This window comes from Myiozetetes cayanensis, unplaced genomic scaffold, assembly GCF_022539395.1.
Source record: "Myiozetetes cayanensis isolate MyiCay16 unplaced genomic scaffold, myiCay2020 scf6-25, whole genome shotgun sequence".
In the NCBI taxonomy this organism is placed as follows: Eukaryota; Metazoa; Chordata; class Aves; order Passeriformes; family Tyrannidae; genus Myiozetetes; species Myiozetetes cayanensis.
In genome coordinates this window covers 32,802,690-32,819,339 of record NW_026087853.1, presented here as the reverse complement: position 1 = coordinate 32,819,339, position 16,650 = coordinate 32,802,690, and the positions used below count along the sequence as shown (strand labels likewise).

General features: G+C 37.8%; 1 protein-coding gene across 1 annotated transcript in view; it reads left to right on the top strand.

The window, feature by feature from the left end:
- DCAF5 (DDB1 and CUL4 associated factor 5) overlaps nucleotides 1-16,650 on the top strand; it is a 71,485-nt gene that overhangs the window by 26,104 nt on the left and 28,731 nt on the right. The window contains exon 6 of the mRNA XM_050335148.1: nucleotides 12,375-12,588. Within this exon, the coding sequence (XP_050191105.1) occupies nucleotides 12,375-12,588 (214 nt within the window). The remainder of the gene's footprint in view (nucleotides 1-12,374; nucleotides 12,589-16,650) is intronic.

Here is a 16,650-nt window from a genome sequence, read left to right as displayed (position 1 = left end):
TGGAAGCTGTGCCTTTTGTTTAGAAAACCTTTTTTTAAGAAAATCGAAAAAGACAGGTCTATGCTTCTTAAATTGTTTACAATAAAATATATATTGCAAATGTGTATTGTTACAGAATTGCTGGGAGCAACTCAGCAAGGCAGAGTACATATATGTGTCAAGCAAAGACTATGTAACTTCACTTATTTTGAGGGACTCATGTTCTCCCTTTGCCTTTTCCTTGGAATCCCATGCTCATCTTCTTCTTTTTACTGAAATCAGAAGACTGCTTTTTTTTTTCCCCTAAAAAAATATGATAATTATGCCCTCTTTCTTTTCTTATGTTGCTCATACCCCTGACTTATATCAACTAATCTGGAAGTTTTTGACATCAAGAATTATATTGTTAATGACCATCACATATTTTTATACTTGTCTTCATGCTACAAAAAGGCTGTTCACAGCAATGTGTTCTGCTTTATACACGTTGGGATCCATTTGTGTGTCCAGTTCAAGGGTTAAAATGCTAAGTCTTGGATCATAAATACATGTCTTGGGGCATTTTATGTGAGCCTGGGATGGGTTTATCTAAGAACTAGATAGGCCCTCATTCCTGTGTTCATTGCATAGTTCTGTGTTTGACCTGTTTTTTTGAGCCAGCTCGTCATGTTTAGAAGTTAGAAAACTAAGCTGGAACGACTTTGTAGCTTTCTTATGCCCTAGCAAGTCGGACTTGCTTCAGAGAGGATGCAGTAGATAGTAAAAATGATGGAGAAGAGAGAGTGAAGCCTGCAAGGCTGAGAACAGGACATGAGAAGGAAACAAGACCTTCCTCATTTGAGCAGCAGTGAACTCTTAGATATTCTCAGCTGTTTGTGACATTCTGCTCATTCTACTTACTTGCTTCAGTTTCTTTTGCTGTGCTAACCTTCCTCTTTTTTTGTCTTATTAGCCTGTTCCTTACAAGCTTTTACAAAATAGAAGTGAAATGTAACCAAAGTTGGGTGTGATTTACCTTTCAAGGCTGCATGTTTCATAAAAATAAACTATAAGCAGAGTGTGTTCCTTCTTGTCACTTGACTTTTTGTATTCCTGGAATACAAGATAGGGTTCCAGGACCCTGGACTTGAGTTTTGGGATCTGGGAATACATTTGTCCCCCCTAACTCAAGTACTGAATTCAACTCTGAGGGAGGTAGAAATGCTTACATGCAATAGACCTTTCCAAGATTCTTCTGAAAGTTCGGGAGACTTGTGCTGTCTGCGTAGTTACAAGGCAGTTCAAAAAGCCCAATGATGAGTTAAAAAAATCCTTGACAATCTGGGCACACTTGGTACTCCTTGGTGATTGTAAACCTTGTGGCATATTTTAAAAGCTAATTTGACCATACAAATCATAATGAGCCCAAGTTAGAGGAGTATCAATTTCAATGTTTTCCATCAAGGCTTTACAGACAAAACTAAATAGGAGCATTAATTGAGCTTCAATTTCTTTCTTTGTCTTGGCTGAGAAGTAACTACAGTTCAGAGCCTATTTTAGCAAACTTTTTTAGCTCACGTTAAATGAGTATTTGTGTCTCAAAAAACATCAATCAAGAAGGTTTTCTTAGTGGACTTCAACCAACAACAAATTTGCCTCCTGTGCTGAGAATTCAGAGGAAGCAAATTCCCAAGTTCTAGATAAGGAATACTTGTTGTCAGATACCAGTGAATCATCTACTGATTAGATCATTAAATAGTAAGCAATATGTAGAGGTGGAGATTTCTTCCCTGTAATAGACTAATTAGATTCAGGGGGATCTCCAGGGAGGACTCTTCTTAGCATGTTTATAAATGTTGAGGTATGTTGATCTTACCGGTGTGTGGAGGACTTTGAAGATGTGGGTGCACTGTGCTGCTGGTCTCCAAATGACTGTCTTCTCCAAAGTCTTTGTTCGAACAGAGCTTTTTCTGCCATTTGCTAATTACTGGGCATTCAGCTGAGTTGCTGCGCTGCAAGAAAACACAATCCAACTCTTAAAACTATTTATTGAATGCATAACTTCTGGTCCAGATTTATCGGAAATCACGGGTACTCAGTTCATTTGAAAATCCAGGTCTTGGCTCCCGATTGCTTTGACTTGTAGTTTCACTTATTTCGTTCCCAGCCTTTCAAAGACCTAGATTTCCAAGTCCATAGATTGAGGTCTCCACTGGTTTCCAGTTTTAGTTATTAGGGTCATACCTTCAAGGTATTTGATTCTTAAAGATCATACCAGAAGAACAGAGACAGCAGTTCTTTTCTGAGAAGTGCTCATATGCATGCTGAGTTTTATTCTTTCTAGCTCACCTTTCTGAGCTCACTCCACAAAGAAACTGCTGCCTAGTTTTATCTGTGTGTTACCAAGATGTCTGTTATGTTGGATGAAATACTGAGCTTCTGGAAAGTGCGAGTGAGGGATCCAGTATTGTTGCTGATCGTGTTGCACGGGATATTAATTCAGGGGCCAAGCACAGGGTTTGCTTCTGACAGTGACTTTCCTGAGGTTTGGTGCTCTTTACTTAGAAGCTAGAACTGGTGGATTGGGAATTTTCTTAATGTAGAATCTGTAGATGTTACATGATGGCTACAGGAGTGGAATGGCAAGAATAGTATGGAGGACATTTAAGGTTTTACTTTTAATGTTTTGTGTTTTGACTGTTCATGTAAAGGAAAGAAGCTTGTGATTCTCATCACTTCCAATGTGAATGCTTTGGGATTCCCAAAGCCCCTGCAGGTGGAAGAGTTCTCTACACCACTGAATTGGCAACTACTTGTTTAAATTATTTCAGTGCAATAGGAGTGTGCTGAATATTTCTGTTTGCAAACCTTTGTCAATCCTGCTCTGAGCAGAGCACTGTATTAATGACTGCAGGAAAAATGTGTGTATCTTGGCAACCACTTTTTTATTGTCAGGCTTATCAGTTCATTTCTTTCTCTTTCCCACTGAACCATTTGTTGTGAATTTTGACTCACTTGATCCTGCTCAAAGTAATCCGTTTAGCTAGGTTACAGTATAACAAATTTGAAGTGCTATTTTGGCACTCACCAGTATAGGTCAACCACACTACCTCAAATAGTTCAAATAACTATTTGTCTTCTCACACTGGAAATAGAACTCATCCCACACTTGTACCATTCTCATCTGTTACACTTCTGTGGCTACTGAGGCAGCTCAACCAATTTGTTTCTCAACCTAGATTTTGAAGCTTTCCTAACCAGGTCTAACTTGGGTCCCAAACTAAACAGAACCTAAACTCCTATTTGTCTTCCATTATTTCTTAAAAGTTTCTTTTAATGTGATAGAAAGTGAGCTGACTGTTGCTTAAATTTGTGGGGATTGAATTATTCTTCTCTGGGAATCTTTGAGATGTGTTGACGCAACATTTGAACCGTAATGGCATCTGGAGGAGTGTTTTTTTTGAGATGGCTTTTGGCTTTGATTTTCTTGTTGTAACCATAAATAAATCTCCAAACTGTTTGCCACAGGTTTAGACAAAATCAATTGTTTTTAAGGGCTAGAATTATCTAAGATAGTCTTCTCTGCCTTTCTTTCTGTTTTCTCACTGAAGATAAATAGGGAGTACTTGCAAATAAGCCTTCCTGCCTTTGGGCTAAGAGAGGTGGTGACAGTCATTAAGTAAGACTTTAGTTATGCTGATGACTTTCCTGCATATGGAGTCTTTTTTTTTTTTGGTTGTCACCTTCAGTCAATTGATGCTTTCTTCTTCTTTTTTTTTTTTCTTTAAAGACAGAAATGCAGCCTAAAGTTGCAAAATAAGTAAATCAGTGAATTTATTGCTAAGTATTTTTTACTCTGAAGCAAGAACTCTTTTCTCTTGGTGGTGTGAGCACCACCTAATAGATAGTCTTGAAATACTTAACTATGCAAGTCTGCTAAATACTGCATGGTATTTAAATGTGCAAAAACACGTGCTGTAGTCTCTTTTTCCCACCTTTATGTCTTGACCTTATTGTGGAATTTACTAGGACAGTACCCTAGAAAGGGCCCTCTCACTTAGCTTCTGTTTTAGATGTACACATTTCATATATCATTTACAGTCACATTTTATGCATGACCTCATCAGTCCTCTTGGGATAGAGGGTTTATCTTTGTTTTCTCCATGTTTAGGCTGGTATCCTTCCCATAGTGGAGTGTGTTTAGAGAGATTTTTGACTTTCCTCTAGCATCCCTGGATCAGACACACAGCCAAATTTTGGAGAACTGAGGTTCAAAATTTATGATAAAAGAGAGTGAGTGTTGTTAGCAGTTCAGCTTTTAATTCTTTATTGCTCTCAGATAGGGCTATGGTCACTCTTCTGTTCAGCTTTACCTCTCGATTGACTAGTTTTCTCAAAGCTTCATCAGTTAAAATCACACTATCTGTTGCTGATAGTTAGCCCTCCATCAGATGCACAGAGATTTTCTGAATTGACTATGAAACTTTTTTACACCTATCAGCATCCCCACATTAGCAATGTTTTGGTTCTGGCCTGGCACTTTAAGATAGGTACTGTCCCTTTGCTCTTATCGGATCCAGCTTGCTCCTAGAAACAGCAGTGCTATTCAGGTTTAAAATTTTCAACACTATGTGTAACTTTATGCAGTAAACATGAAGTCAGGAAACCTGGTTTTGTTTCACAGTGCTGGGTAGGTCTGTTGGTTGACCTTTCTTGCCCTGGGTTTTTCCTGTACAGAGAAATGGGAATACTGCCTACTTCAAAAGCCTCATGATGCTTAATCTTTTTGTTGGCTTTGAAATACTTTCACACCCAGGTCTTTCTAAAGCATGAATTTAAAATGCAAAGTATTGTCCTTCCAATGCAAATATGAAAAGTATAATCTGTTGTTCAAAAGAAGCTCAGATTTAATGAGGGTTTGTAGCCTGCTTTCTTAAGGAAATAGGTTTGTAGTCATCTAAGTGTTGTCATAATTGCCCCTGTACCACATTTCAACGTGGAGGGAATGAAATGAGAAGCCTTTTCTTGTTAGAAAAAAAAATTTGAAAAAACCTTTGGTGACTGAAATTGAAGGAGAGATTCACTTAGTGCATTTACTAGGGGAACATTTGAAATGTTGGTTCAACCCTATTGTAAGACAAGGGAATTAATCTTTAAAACATCAGTCCAAGGGAAATTGTGGTGGAACCAACTTGATATGTCCAAAGTTATGTGTGCAGTTGCATTCAGTTAGCTTTACATGACAATTTACATTAATCTTTTACCTAAAGAGACAAAAATTTTACTAATTCAAGACTGGACTCTTCTAAACTGCAGGAGCATTTTGGATCTTGCCACTTTTCCTGCAAAAAGAAAGGAACTTTCATGTTGCTGCTCTTATCGTTAATTTCAGCTTGTGTAGCTTTTAAGAATTAAAAATTTGTGCAGCTTCACTAAAGAAAGGGAGTAAGTATATATAAATTATTGGATAAGAGAACAAGTCTATGGCTGATGTTTACTCAGCTTTCCTAATGCAAGACAACAATTGCAGCCCATAAATGTGTAGGAAAAAATGCCTTGTAAGACTGCAGTATTGACATGCTTTTACATAGGCACTAAGGTGTGAAAATGGTTTTCACTTTTCAGGAGTAATTGCCAACTTTTACAATCAGATTATTTTTCTGAGATAACATTCTGTGGTATCTGTGTTCTTTGTGTTATAATGACTTCGGTGAATGCTTCCTTTTGGGAACAGCTCCTGTTCCTTCATTTGGCCTAAAGGTCATCTTCCCATGCCATGTCTGGCTGTATTTGCATCTTCTCTATCTTGTTATCTGATGGAACCTACTCCTTTGTGTTTTGCTGGATTTAGCTGAGCAGTGTTCTCTGTCACAGTCTGTTCTCCATCCCACAAGGTACTATTTCTGAACAGGCTGAATAATGGACTCTCACCATAGAATTTAGGGATGAGAAAAGGATGGAAATGATCAGGTGTTTTAACTATCTTGCATATGGCTGTTGGACAGTTGACTTTTAGATTGTATTCTCTACTTTCTTTTTTTGTCTGGCTAAATTTGTTTTGGTTTGGCTTCTTTTTTTTTTTTCCTGAAAAACTATTTTCCTGCCTACTAGATCTCACTTATTACTTATGTTACAGTAACACCTAGATGATTCAAGCAGAGAGTGAAAATAGGACACTGACTTGCAGATCTGTAGTGAGGGCAAGCCTAGGACAGTGTAAGTGTTTGGGAACAGGTCTGTGATAAGACCAAAACAGATGTTAGTTTTGGCTAGAGCTGCAGGAGGATGTGAAACATTCAGCCAAACAGGGGTTTTTGTTTGTTTGTTTGCTTGTTTGTTGTGGTCATTATTTGCTACTATTCAATCTCTGTAATGGCAGAGATAAACCTTAAATCCTGAAAGGGTAATACAGATGAAGGGGAGAGCTTTGTATACTTTACAGTCTTTGCTCTCGCCATCTTTCTTAAATACTGGAATTCTTGAGTTATTTTCCAGTGAATAAAGGCAGAATAAAGGAAAACATAATGCTTTCTGGAGAACTGCCTGAGATCACTGGTGAAGCAACATTCAGTGATTCAGTTCAGATCATAAGGGCCAAACCATGTAAACCTCTACTGTTACATATTCTGATCGCTCTGAGTACATAAATAATGATGTCCGACATTTTTAAGGCTCCAGTTTCCAAAGTCAGTTATTAGATAAGAACCTTATTTTAAAAAATTAGAATACCGCCCTCCTGATTTGGAGGGAAAAGTGAAGCTTTTGCTCAGCTTAGAGCTTGCCACGCATGAAAGTTTATTAATGATGGGGAGATTCTATTTTTGTATTAGTTTACATGTTCCTGACCCTAACAGTAAACAGCAGAAAGAATGTCCCATTCTTGAACACAAAGAATCTTCACTCTGAATTCTGTACTTTTCCAGTCTCAGTGGATGCAGTTTATTTTAGTTGCATTTTCTTTTTGAAAAAAAGCAAAGATGTTTAGTTTTGCTAATAATACACAGCCTTTATTTCATTTGGTTATTCTTAATGTCCAAACAAATACCTCTTACTTCCTGTTAAGGATTCTGGGCAATATAGTTCTTGGAAACAGTTCTTGAAAAGGTAGTGAGATAATCAGAAGTAGTGATGACAGAATTTAGAAAAACGAGCTTGTTAGTGAAAAATAATAAAAACTTGAGTATGGCTTGTGTACCTTTTAATCTTAAGACACTGATGGATTTCCTTCAGATTTGTTAACACTTATGAGTACTTACAGAGAACCTCCATACACTTTGACACAATTTATCTGCTTTTCAAAGAAACCGCCTTGAGATTTTTGTGATACTCATAATCTACTTTAAAAATCTCTGCATGATTATTGATATTGTGCTTACTTCTCTGTTATTGGTTAATTTGGCCCTTTCTAAGTGTTTGCTTCAGACTAAATATGAATTGTGTGTCTTTTTACACACACAATAACTTGCAAATAAACCCCCTAATTTTTTTGCAGTTTTCCAAGCCAAAATTCTGTTTGCCAAGTTTCATTCCAGCTCTTTCTGCAGAGTTAAAAGTTCCTCAATTTTGTGGTTACAAAATTGCTGACAAATACAGTTGTATAAAATGGTGTGTATCAGTTGTGAGCATTCAGTTCATTTTTTCCTTTTAAGGTCATTCTTTCATTAAGTTAGTTTCACTCACTGCTGTTTATGATACCAACACTTTCTCCCTTATTTCCTTCCTTCCTTTTCCCTCTTAAATGGCACCCATTTCCCAAGGCCAGTGTCTGTACTGCAGTTCATTGTCAGATTTGTAGCTTATCAGTAGGAACTATTCAGTGGTTTAATTTAACAGATATATTTAATTTTATTTCTACCAAGACACTGAACTTCTCTCACTTTTAATGGGCACTGTCTTGTGCCAAACTTGCTTTTGAATAGCCTGGTTTAAGCTTATGTTCTCAGTCAGGCAGTCGACTTTTCAAAAATGGATGTAACAGCTTCTTTGTCTGGAAAAGAGGAGAGAGGAGGAGAGACAAATGCTTGCTTCGGATATAGACTTTTCCTGCAAATTCTGAGTCCAGTTAGACTACTTCTTCCCTTACCCCACTGCCTGCCAGTAGAAACTGATTTATTTACATTAGTGGTCTACTCTTGGATTGAAAGCCTTCCATTGTTTGGCTGAGCGGGTATTTAGTTAACACTTGCATGCTGCCTGTGTGCAGCATAACCAGCTACGGAAATGACCATATTGCATGTAACCGGCCATTCTCTCCCTCCTCCATCGCCCTCCAGCTCCAGCATGCGTGTTTGGATTGTAATGTTCCATCTGTGGTCTAAATATTTCTCTTAAAAATACAATATGACTTTTTTAAAAACTCAGATGTGCATGCGTCTCTGTATTGCTTCCAGAGTTGGCAGGCAACATCAGCATTCCACAGCTGTCTGGGTGAGCCAAATTTGGAAGCAGAGTAAATTCGAGTAGTCTGGCTCTGGATTCATAAAGATAGTGCCTCTGGCAGAAAGGGCATCCATCTTGTTCAGAGGTGCCCCTTCAGGATTGCCTTCAGATTTCTCACTAGCTGTTATGGTCTGTGTCTTTAAGAGGAAAGGACTGAGTGTGATGCATCAGTAAACTTCTTAATAACTGTAAGAAGATGTTACCTCTGAAAGTTCTTTGTTGGAGCATGCAATAAGGGCAGGCAGAAGTGGCAGCTTTGACATGAGCAACTTACCCAAACACGTCTGCACTGCCCCGCTATGTGAAAATATCCAAAAGCAGCACCAACTAAAGGTACAGAGCAGCACCATGGGGCAACCAGGAAAGTGGTAATAGTCATTTGAGCACTGAACATGCTTAAACACAGTGCTCCCCTTCCTTTTCTGTCCCCACACACACAAAAAAGAAAGTGCAAAAGCTCTGATTCTGATTAGTTTGGAGATCTCTAGGGCTTCTTGATTCAGACCTCTTCCTTAGTACTAATGAGTATTAATAGTGGTTTAATACCATCAAAAAGAACTTCTGCCAGCTTCTTTCTTGGGTATGGCTCACTGCTCTTTTCCTGCAATTTTGATGGAGATGGAATACTCTAGAAGATATCTCAGGCAATTAGTATTTTTTCCTAAAGCCAGCATGCTTGTTCTATAATCAACTAATTTTTATGATGGAAGATACTGCAGTCTTGGGGTTTCTCAGTTCTCAGTACTGCTTCCAAATGCACTGCCTGCAGTAGGAGGCAGAGCAAGAGAGATTCCTCAAATCTTTTATATGTCTTTTGTTTGAGAAGTAGGTGTGCAGCTTTTCCACCAAGATGGAGCCATGAGCTGCACTCCCTCCATACACATCCCCCCTCATATTCCTGAACATATCTCTCAAATCTTCTGTCCTAGGAGGAAAGAGTGAGCAAATATTTTTCCTTTGTTTGTATCAGGAAATGGTTTGGCAGGGATTGGTGTCAGTTTGTTCATCTCATCTCCACCTGACTACCTACTGCCTCTTTTCAGAGCTTGTTAAAGGAAAACACTGCAGTTAATTTAACAAACCCTTTCAAAGAGGCAGAGAGGAAGCAATCAAGACACAGCAGGGTGGGGAAAACAGAAAACCATTGTCTTGTGAGTAGTACAGCAAAATGCTGCACTTGAAGCTATAGAGTCTGACTTTTGGAGACATGAGAACTGGGGCAAGTGGGGAAAGTCACCAGCATGTCACTCTTACATTACAAATGTAAGACAAATGACTATTGGCTGCATCAACCAAACTAGCCCACTGCCTTTTGTATTAGTATGGGGTTTGGAGGTTTTGTTTGTTTTTCTTTTTTTTTTGTCTGAACCAAATGTGCAAGGAACTACAGCAGGAGATGTATTTCCATTGCGTGTGTGGCTCAGTCATGTGGAAGAGTAAGGGTACGAGGTAGTCAAATCTGTTGAGGAGCATTAACAAATCAGCTCCTTAATTCTAGACTTTTTGTGTGTGTATATGATCATTTTTTCTGAAGTTCTAGTCTTTCTTATGTCCTTTGCTTTCTGAAGTAAAATACTCTTTTAGAGCTTTGATACACTAAAGTTACTGCAACACAAGACAGAATTCAACTCCAAGAGGTGTTTGCTTTGATAACGTTGCCACAGGAGCTTCATGAAACATCAGTAAGCAGCATGGAAGCTAGTTTAATATTATACTACTGTTACTAGAAAATATAATCTCAAATTATTTCAGGCAGGGCATAATAAAAGTAACCATGGAAACTTTGCCTGAAGACTTGAAAGGATAAGGCATCTGGTAGGCTCACTCGTTTGTAGACAGGAGAGAATTCCGGGTTGTGGTTTGGATTAAGGAGGGAAACTGGTAATGAGTAGAGGAGCTTGGTGCAGCAGTGGCTACACCTTAACATTAGGTCTGATAGGTACATGTATGTTATGACCTTCTTACCCATGTTGGAGAACTCATGTATTTTAATATAAAAATTGATTTTTCTCAACCAAAATAATCTGGGGTTATTTCTTCTGCCTGTTTGGTTTTTTTTTTTGTTGTTGAGGTTTTGGTTGGTTTGGGGTTTTTTTTGGAGTGTTGTGTTGGTTTAGTTTATTTGTCAGGTGTTTTTTAGGAAGTGGAAACTTCCATAGAAAAAAATTTGGCTTACTCAAACATATCAGGACAGGGGAAGGCAAAACAGTCATGTGTATTTTGGTTTTCTTGTTTTGTTTTGCTTTTTTAACATCTGAGTATTTTGAGCTGGATTAATACTTTATTGGTCTTGAATAACAGAAGCTAGGGCTGATGAGGGGGATCCTAAATTCTTGTCTCTAAGGTTACAGTTTCTACTATTACATTCTTCATGTTTCTATTAAAAACTTTTAGTGCTATTAAGAGAAGCTCACCAGCTTTGCCTAGGAGGAGGAGAACATGAGAGACCAGGACTGTTCATGTTGATACAGGTGTTCAAAAGTACCCAGCTTGAAGGTCTTACTAGTTAGCTGACTTTTAAAATGTGACTTCTGGTGCCTTTTTGGCACCCTGGCTTTGACTGTTCTCTTCACAAAGTGCATTTATGTGAGAGCACTGTATTTCTAGTGCATTCATTATGTCTAGTCTTCTATTTTGTTTTGGTTTTGTTTAGCTCTGGCTTAGAAACAATAGTGTTTTAACTTAACAGTATCTCATGTAGTAAAGCATGTTTCAACCTGCGTGGAATGTGGCTTTCCATCAATGTGGAGTGACTCATTTTTCGTAGTTGTTTGGACAGAGAGCTACATCAGAAAGTATGATGCATTAAAATCTATTAATAAACTTCCCTCTAGAATCTGCAAATTCTGTGCTGGCATGCCTTTTCTGGTCTAGAAGGTGCATAAAAGTCACAGCTCCCAATAAGATTTGATGGGTATTGCTCAAAAAATGTTGAGCTCTGGTACTTCTTAGGGAGGTTTCAGTGATCTCTAAACAAAAAAGGGACAAAATGTCTTCCATCTTCGTCTTCCTTTCTATACACACACTCTTTTCAAGTACAGGGATTGAATGAAGTCTTTGAAAAAAACAGAAAGGCTGTACAATACAAGCTGCATTTCGGGTATGCTGTGATTATCTTTAGGTTCCTGGATGGAACACATTTAATTTCTGTTACTTTTTAAACAGAGAGCCTGGAAACCTGTGGCCCTTTGTTTTTGTCTTCTGTATGTCAATAAGAACAGATACAAATACTCCAGCTCTGGATGTATAGCCTTACAGGGGACAAGGAAATTAACTAATTCAGGCATGTGAGAGTTTTAGGTAACAGTGTCAGTATAATTGTCTTGCCTACTTGGCAGTATTTTTAGATGAAGACAGTTTGAGATTAGCTAAGTGACTTATTTTAGCATTTGTTGCAATAATTCCTTAGTAAGATGCCCTTTTATTTAAGACATCTGGAACTGATTGTAGAGATCAAACATCCTCAGATGCCCTGTAGAGATGTAAATAAAGCCAGAAGTGAGATAATGGTCAGACTATCTACAATGGGAGAAAATGCCATCTGGTGCCAGAGCAGAGTTAAGAAAAGTTTGGACTGTCTGGGTTCAAGCACCAGCTAACAAAGGGGGCTGGGTGCTCGTAGGGTCAGTTTCAAAGGCAGACATCCCAGAAGTACAAGGACAACCTTTATAAGGCTAAGTACTTTGTCAGATTTTGCTCCTATTCAGGAAATGTATTTGTTATTAACAAAACTACTCATAGTCCTTAATTTTATTCTTCTGAAGATTCTAGAATCATAGCATTTTGATAGTTTGTCAGTCAAGTTTTGGTTTAAGATTTTTAAGAAATTGATACTTTGAAGCAGAAACTGAGTAAGATTATAGTTTACTGTGCTTGTTTGTTTGAAATGACTCAGTAAGGTTAAAGAAAGTTTTGTCTTTAAGTAGTTAAGTTTATATGCTCAGCCCACCTCACTTGTTTCATCTGTTTTTCCCCAGTTCACTTCTCCGCTATGGTGGAAACCTCTCCCTTCAGAGTGCCATGAGTGTCCGGTTCAACAGCAATGGGACCCAGCTGCTGGCGCTGCGTCGACGCCTTCCCCCGGTCCTCTACGACATCCACTGCCGACTGCCTGTCTTCCAGTTTGACAACCAAGGGTACTTCAACTCATGTACTATGAAGAGCTGCTGTTTTGCAGGTGATCGTGATCAGGTAATAAGCAACTGATGTTGTCCTGAGTTTCCATGAGTGTTTGAGAACATCTCTGTAAGGGTAGCTTTTTTCTGATTCGTGAGATAAAACAAGAGACAGGACACATAGAAGGTTGTTCAGAACTGTTTTGCCATGTGGGTTGTGAAAGAAGGAAAACAAATAACAAAGTATGTAATAAATTTTACCTCTTGTTTGATGTAATCTAATAGTTACTGGAAGATAATATTCAGAAGGAAAATATTTGCAGAGGTTTTTTGGGTTCCATTAATATGGTGTTGTATAGTCATCTACATATGATAAGGAAGCATTTTCCTTGCATTTCAGTGTTGCTACTGAGTGCAGTAGAGGCAAATGTAAATATTGTGGATTTATAGAGTTATTGATTCTTATTTCAAATTAGTTTTTCTTTTAATACTATACTACTGGATCAGTAGGATAGATCTTAGTAGCTCAGTGTTCTGTAAGCGGTGATGGCATATGCTTAGGAAGAAATAGCCTGTTACTTTACTGAAGCAGGACTTTGTCCCTACTACTAATCACAGAGAAATAGGTCATACATAAAGTGGCTAACAGCAGTTTGTATGATTCTAGAGTCAGATATTGTCTTTGGACAGTTGTATATCTAATAACTACTAACACTGTGTAAGGACAAAAAGTGTATTTTCAAGCCATGATAGTATTGAACTATGATCCAACAATTTCTTTGCTGTCATCAGCAAAATTCCTGCAGTCAGAATTTGATCATTAATTCTATTGTTGCTGCTGCAGGAGGCAGAGTTGAGCTTCTTTCAGATTGAAAGTAGGAAATACTTCTATGTCTCTGAACTTGAGCAGTGTTTCTGAGTTTTCATAGTTTTTGACAGAAGGAGTATGAAAATGTGATAATGAAACCATCTTTTAAAAAATTAATGGTTTACTATAAGGAATGGGAAAACACTTGTATTGTTTAAGAAGTAAACTGCTGACAATTTGTGGTTCATTGTTCTTCTCCTCTGGAAATCAGTGTAGACCTGTGTACACTCTGATGCATAGTTTAGCTTCTCATCTGTTACTGAAGATGCAGATAAAAGCCTTAGTATATGTTTCTCTGCTTTATAAACCATTTTCTTATGGGTATGATATTAGTTTAACAGGAAGAATATTTCTGTTCTGCACCAGGTTGATGCAATACTTCAGGAGCCTGCATTTTTAAAAAACTTAATATTCTTGTGGCTTGATTGACTTTCTCTTCAGATAAGTAGCAGCACATAATGCTGCTAGTGAGCTGGAAATCAGAGCAAAAAACATTGATATTGTCTTATAAAGCTATGCAAAGCTAATAGGGAAGATGAAGTTTACTATGGAATATTAGAGAGATGTGAAATTTGACATTTAGATACAGGCTTATAGTCCTCTTTCTAAGGAAGGAGAAAAGATAATGAAATCAGAAAATACTACACATGCTCCAACTCTGTATGTCTGGAACTGTCCAGTAATGTTCAAATTCAGTGACTAAGATTGTCAGCACTATAGATAATCCTGAGAGACTGCCTTTTACAGAGAACCCAGTTCTAATTCCAGGTATATCAAGAAGGTTAGAGTTGGAACCAACTATAAGATAGACAAGATGAATGAAAAAATTGCAAATTTTTTTGAGTTTTCCTCTTCTGTACAACTAGTATGCTTTTGAACAATATATATGAGTCTTCACCCCTGTGAATCAGAATTCATCAAAAGACGAAATAAATCTGTATCCAATTTAATGTAGTTCTAGTCTGCTCTCCCTTTTACTATTGATGTCCTTTGCCTTACTAAAGAATGTCTTTTATTTGAGATCCATGCAAAGTAAGCTTCATAGAATTCCTTGCTTGTATTTCCTTGTGGGATCAAAACTCTGTGTGGGTGAAGGCTGATGTTAAATGATCTAAGGATAAGAAGGTTGTTTTCAAATTGTGAGTGGCACTTGTGGTAGGAAGGCTTCTTCAGCAATTTTTTCACATCACACCTCTAATGTTCCCTGTTTTCGATTTTTCTTTTCATCTTTATAAAACTGCTGAGTTAATCTTTTTTTCTCTTTTAAGTTGTCTTAACTACTTAGGGTTTAACCCTTTACACGGGGCCTAATAATTTAAAAATACGACTCTACTGTGTTCAAAATTAGGTGCTCACCATTATGTGTTGTCTGCACAGGTAATTCATCTGATAAGTTTGCATTTCTATTCTATATTTTAATATAATATAATTTTATTATATTATATTTATGAGGAAGGGGTGTCCTTAACTCAGCAGTGCTTAGAATGCAGTTGCATTGGAAAAAGAAAACAACTGCTTGGACGGAGAGGCATCATCCAGTAGAGGTGATGTAAGACCTTTTACTGATACAGCTTCCTAACTTTGCAGCAACATTTACTTCTTTCTCTGAGTTGATGACTTGTATTGACACTCAGAGGGCTCAGAGTGTTTGAATGTGATATAAGGAAGGGATCAGATGGTGGGTGAGAGATGGAGAGATGGCCTTTAAGCTCTGCGAGAGTCAGTTCCTCACAGAACTACAACCTTTGTTAATATTTCTCTGAAGTTTGTGCATAGAAAATGGTTTATTCAAAGGAAGTTTTCTCATAAATCATGACCATCATGGCTTAAAAACCCATAACTCTTAATTTTGGGTGAGCCTTTGTAAATAACACCACGTTACACATGGAGCTGTTGGATTCTAGTATGGCAGAAATGAACAGATTTGAACTGCAAGCTCACAACGTAAGAGTTCTCTTGAAGATCACCCTTTTATCTTAAGAAACCAAATACTTAAGTTCCCATAATGATCAGATATGTTATTCTTACTTTGACAAGGTACGTGTGTTATACAATTTCTTTGCACAAATAAAACACAGGCTACTAGCTGAGGAACAGTTTGGTTGTTTTGTCTATTGATGGCAGTTAGACTCTATATTAATCTTTTCAGTATCATTTTTTTAGTGCTCACAGATTGTGACAGGTGCTCAACAGGACTTGGATCTGGAACTCTTGACCTGGTACTCTAGAGGGAAGGTGTGCAGTGAGCTGGATACCATCTCCTTTTATTGGAGCATCTGTGGTGCAAGTGGATTGAAATCTCTTAGCAAAAAATTATATAGCAGTATTGCTTTATGGTGCAAAACGCAGAAGGATTCACTTGGTAACACCAATGATCTTCTGATTTTTGTAAGTTTAAAAGAACATCTTCTGAAGTGCCTATATAGTTTTGAGGTGTTTTGGCGGGGGGGGGAGAGGTGGTTTTTACACAGGCTAAGTGACAGGGGTCTTAGAGGATGAACAGCTTTGTTTCTTTTTGTAACCTTGCAAACTATGATTTTCCTCCAAAAGCATTATTGTCCTAGTCCTTGTGAACCTCATTTGAAAATCAATAAACAATAAATATGAGCACTGTTCATAAGAATGCCACAGCCATACTTTTCTTGTTTCTCACAGCTGCCAAAGGCTGAGAGGCATTGTTTAACTGGTGTTTTATTTGCACCCACTTATAACTGCCTTCATTTGCTTCCCTCTCACTCTGTCTTTTGTCCATGTCACTAGTGTAATGACCTCATTCACATGAAACCGATTTTTTTGTTCTTTGAAGGTGAGCTCTGATGTTGGTAGATAAACAGGTTCAAAATTGTATGGCATTTGCATTGTCCCCGAGCACACTCGAGTCATACAGCTGTGGAAGGGTGGAAGGGTAATGTAGGCTGGATGGATCAAGCATGACTCTCAACTTCCCACTGTCTTAGCTGGCCGTGGAGATTTGTGTGAGACCATAATTTACCCATCCTTCTGGTATGAGCATCCAGGTCCAGAATTTTAAAAGGAGTTTATTTATGTATCCTAGTCCCACTGACTTAGTCCCATGTGCATGACTTTACCCTAATGCACACAAGGGTTTGATTAAATACAAAGATGAGAATCTTAAGTCATGCTAGGGTGCTGGGGGAGTTTCTATTCTTCTTGCCAGCATTAGAATTTGGTAAATATTGATTAAATACTAATGATTTTTAGCTGCTAGACTGGTATAGAAATTATCTTCTTGTATCTGAGAATACAAAA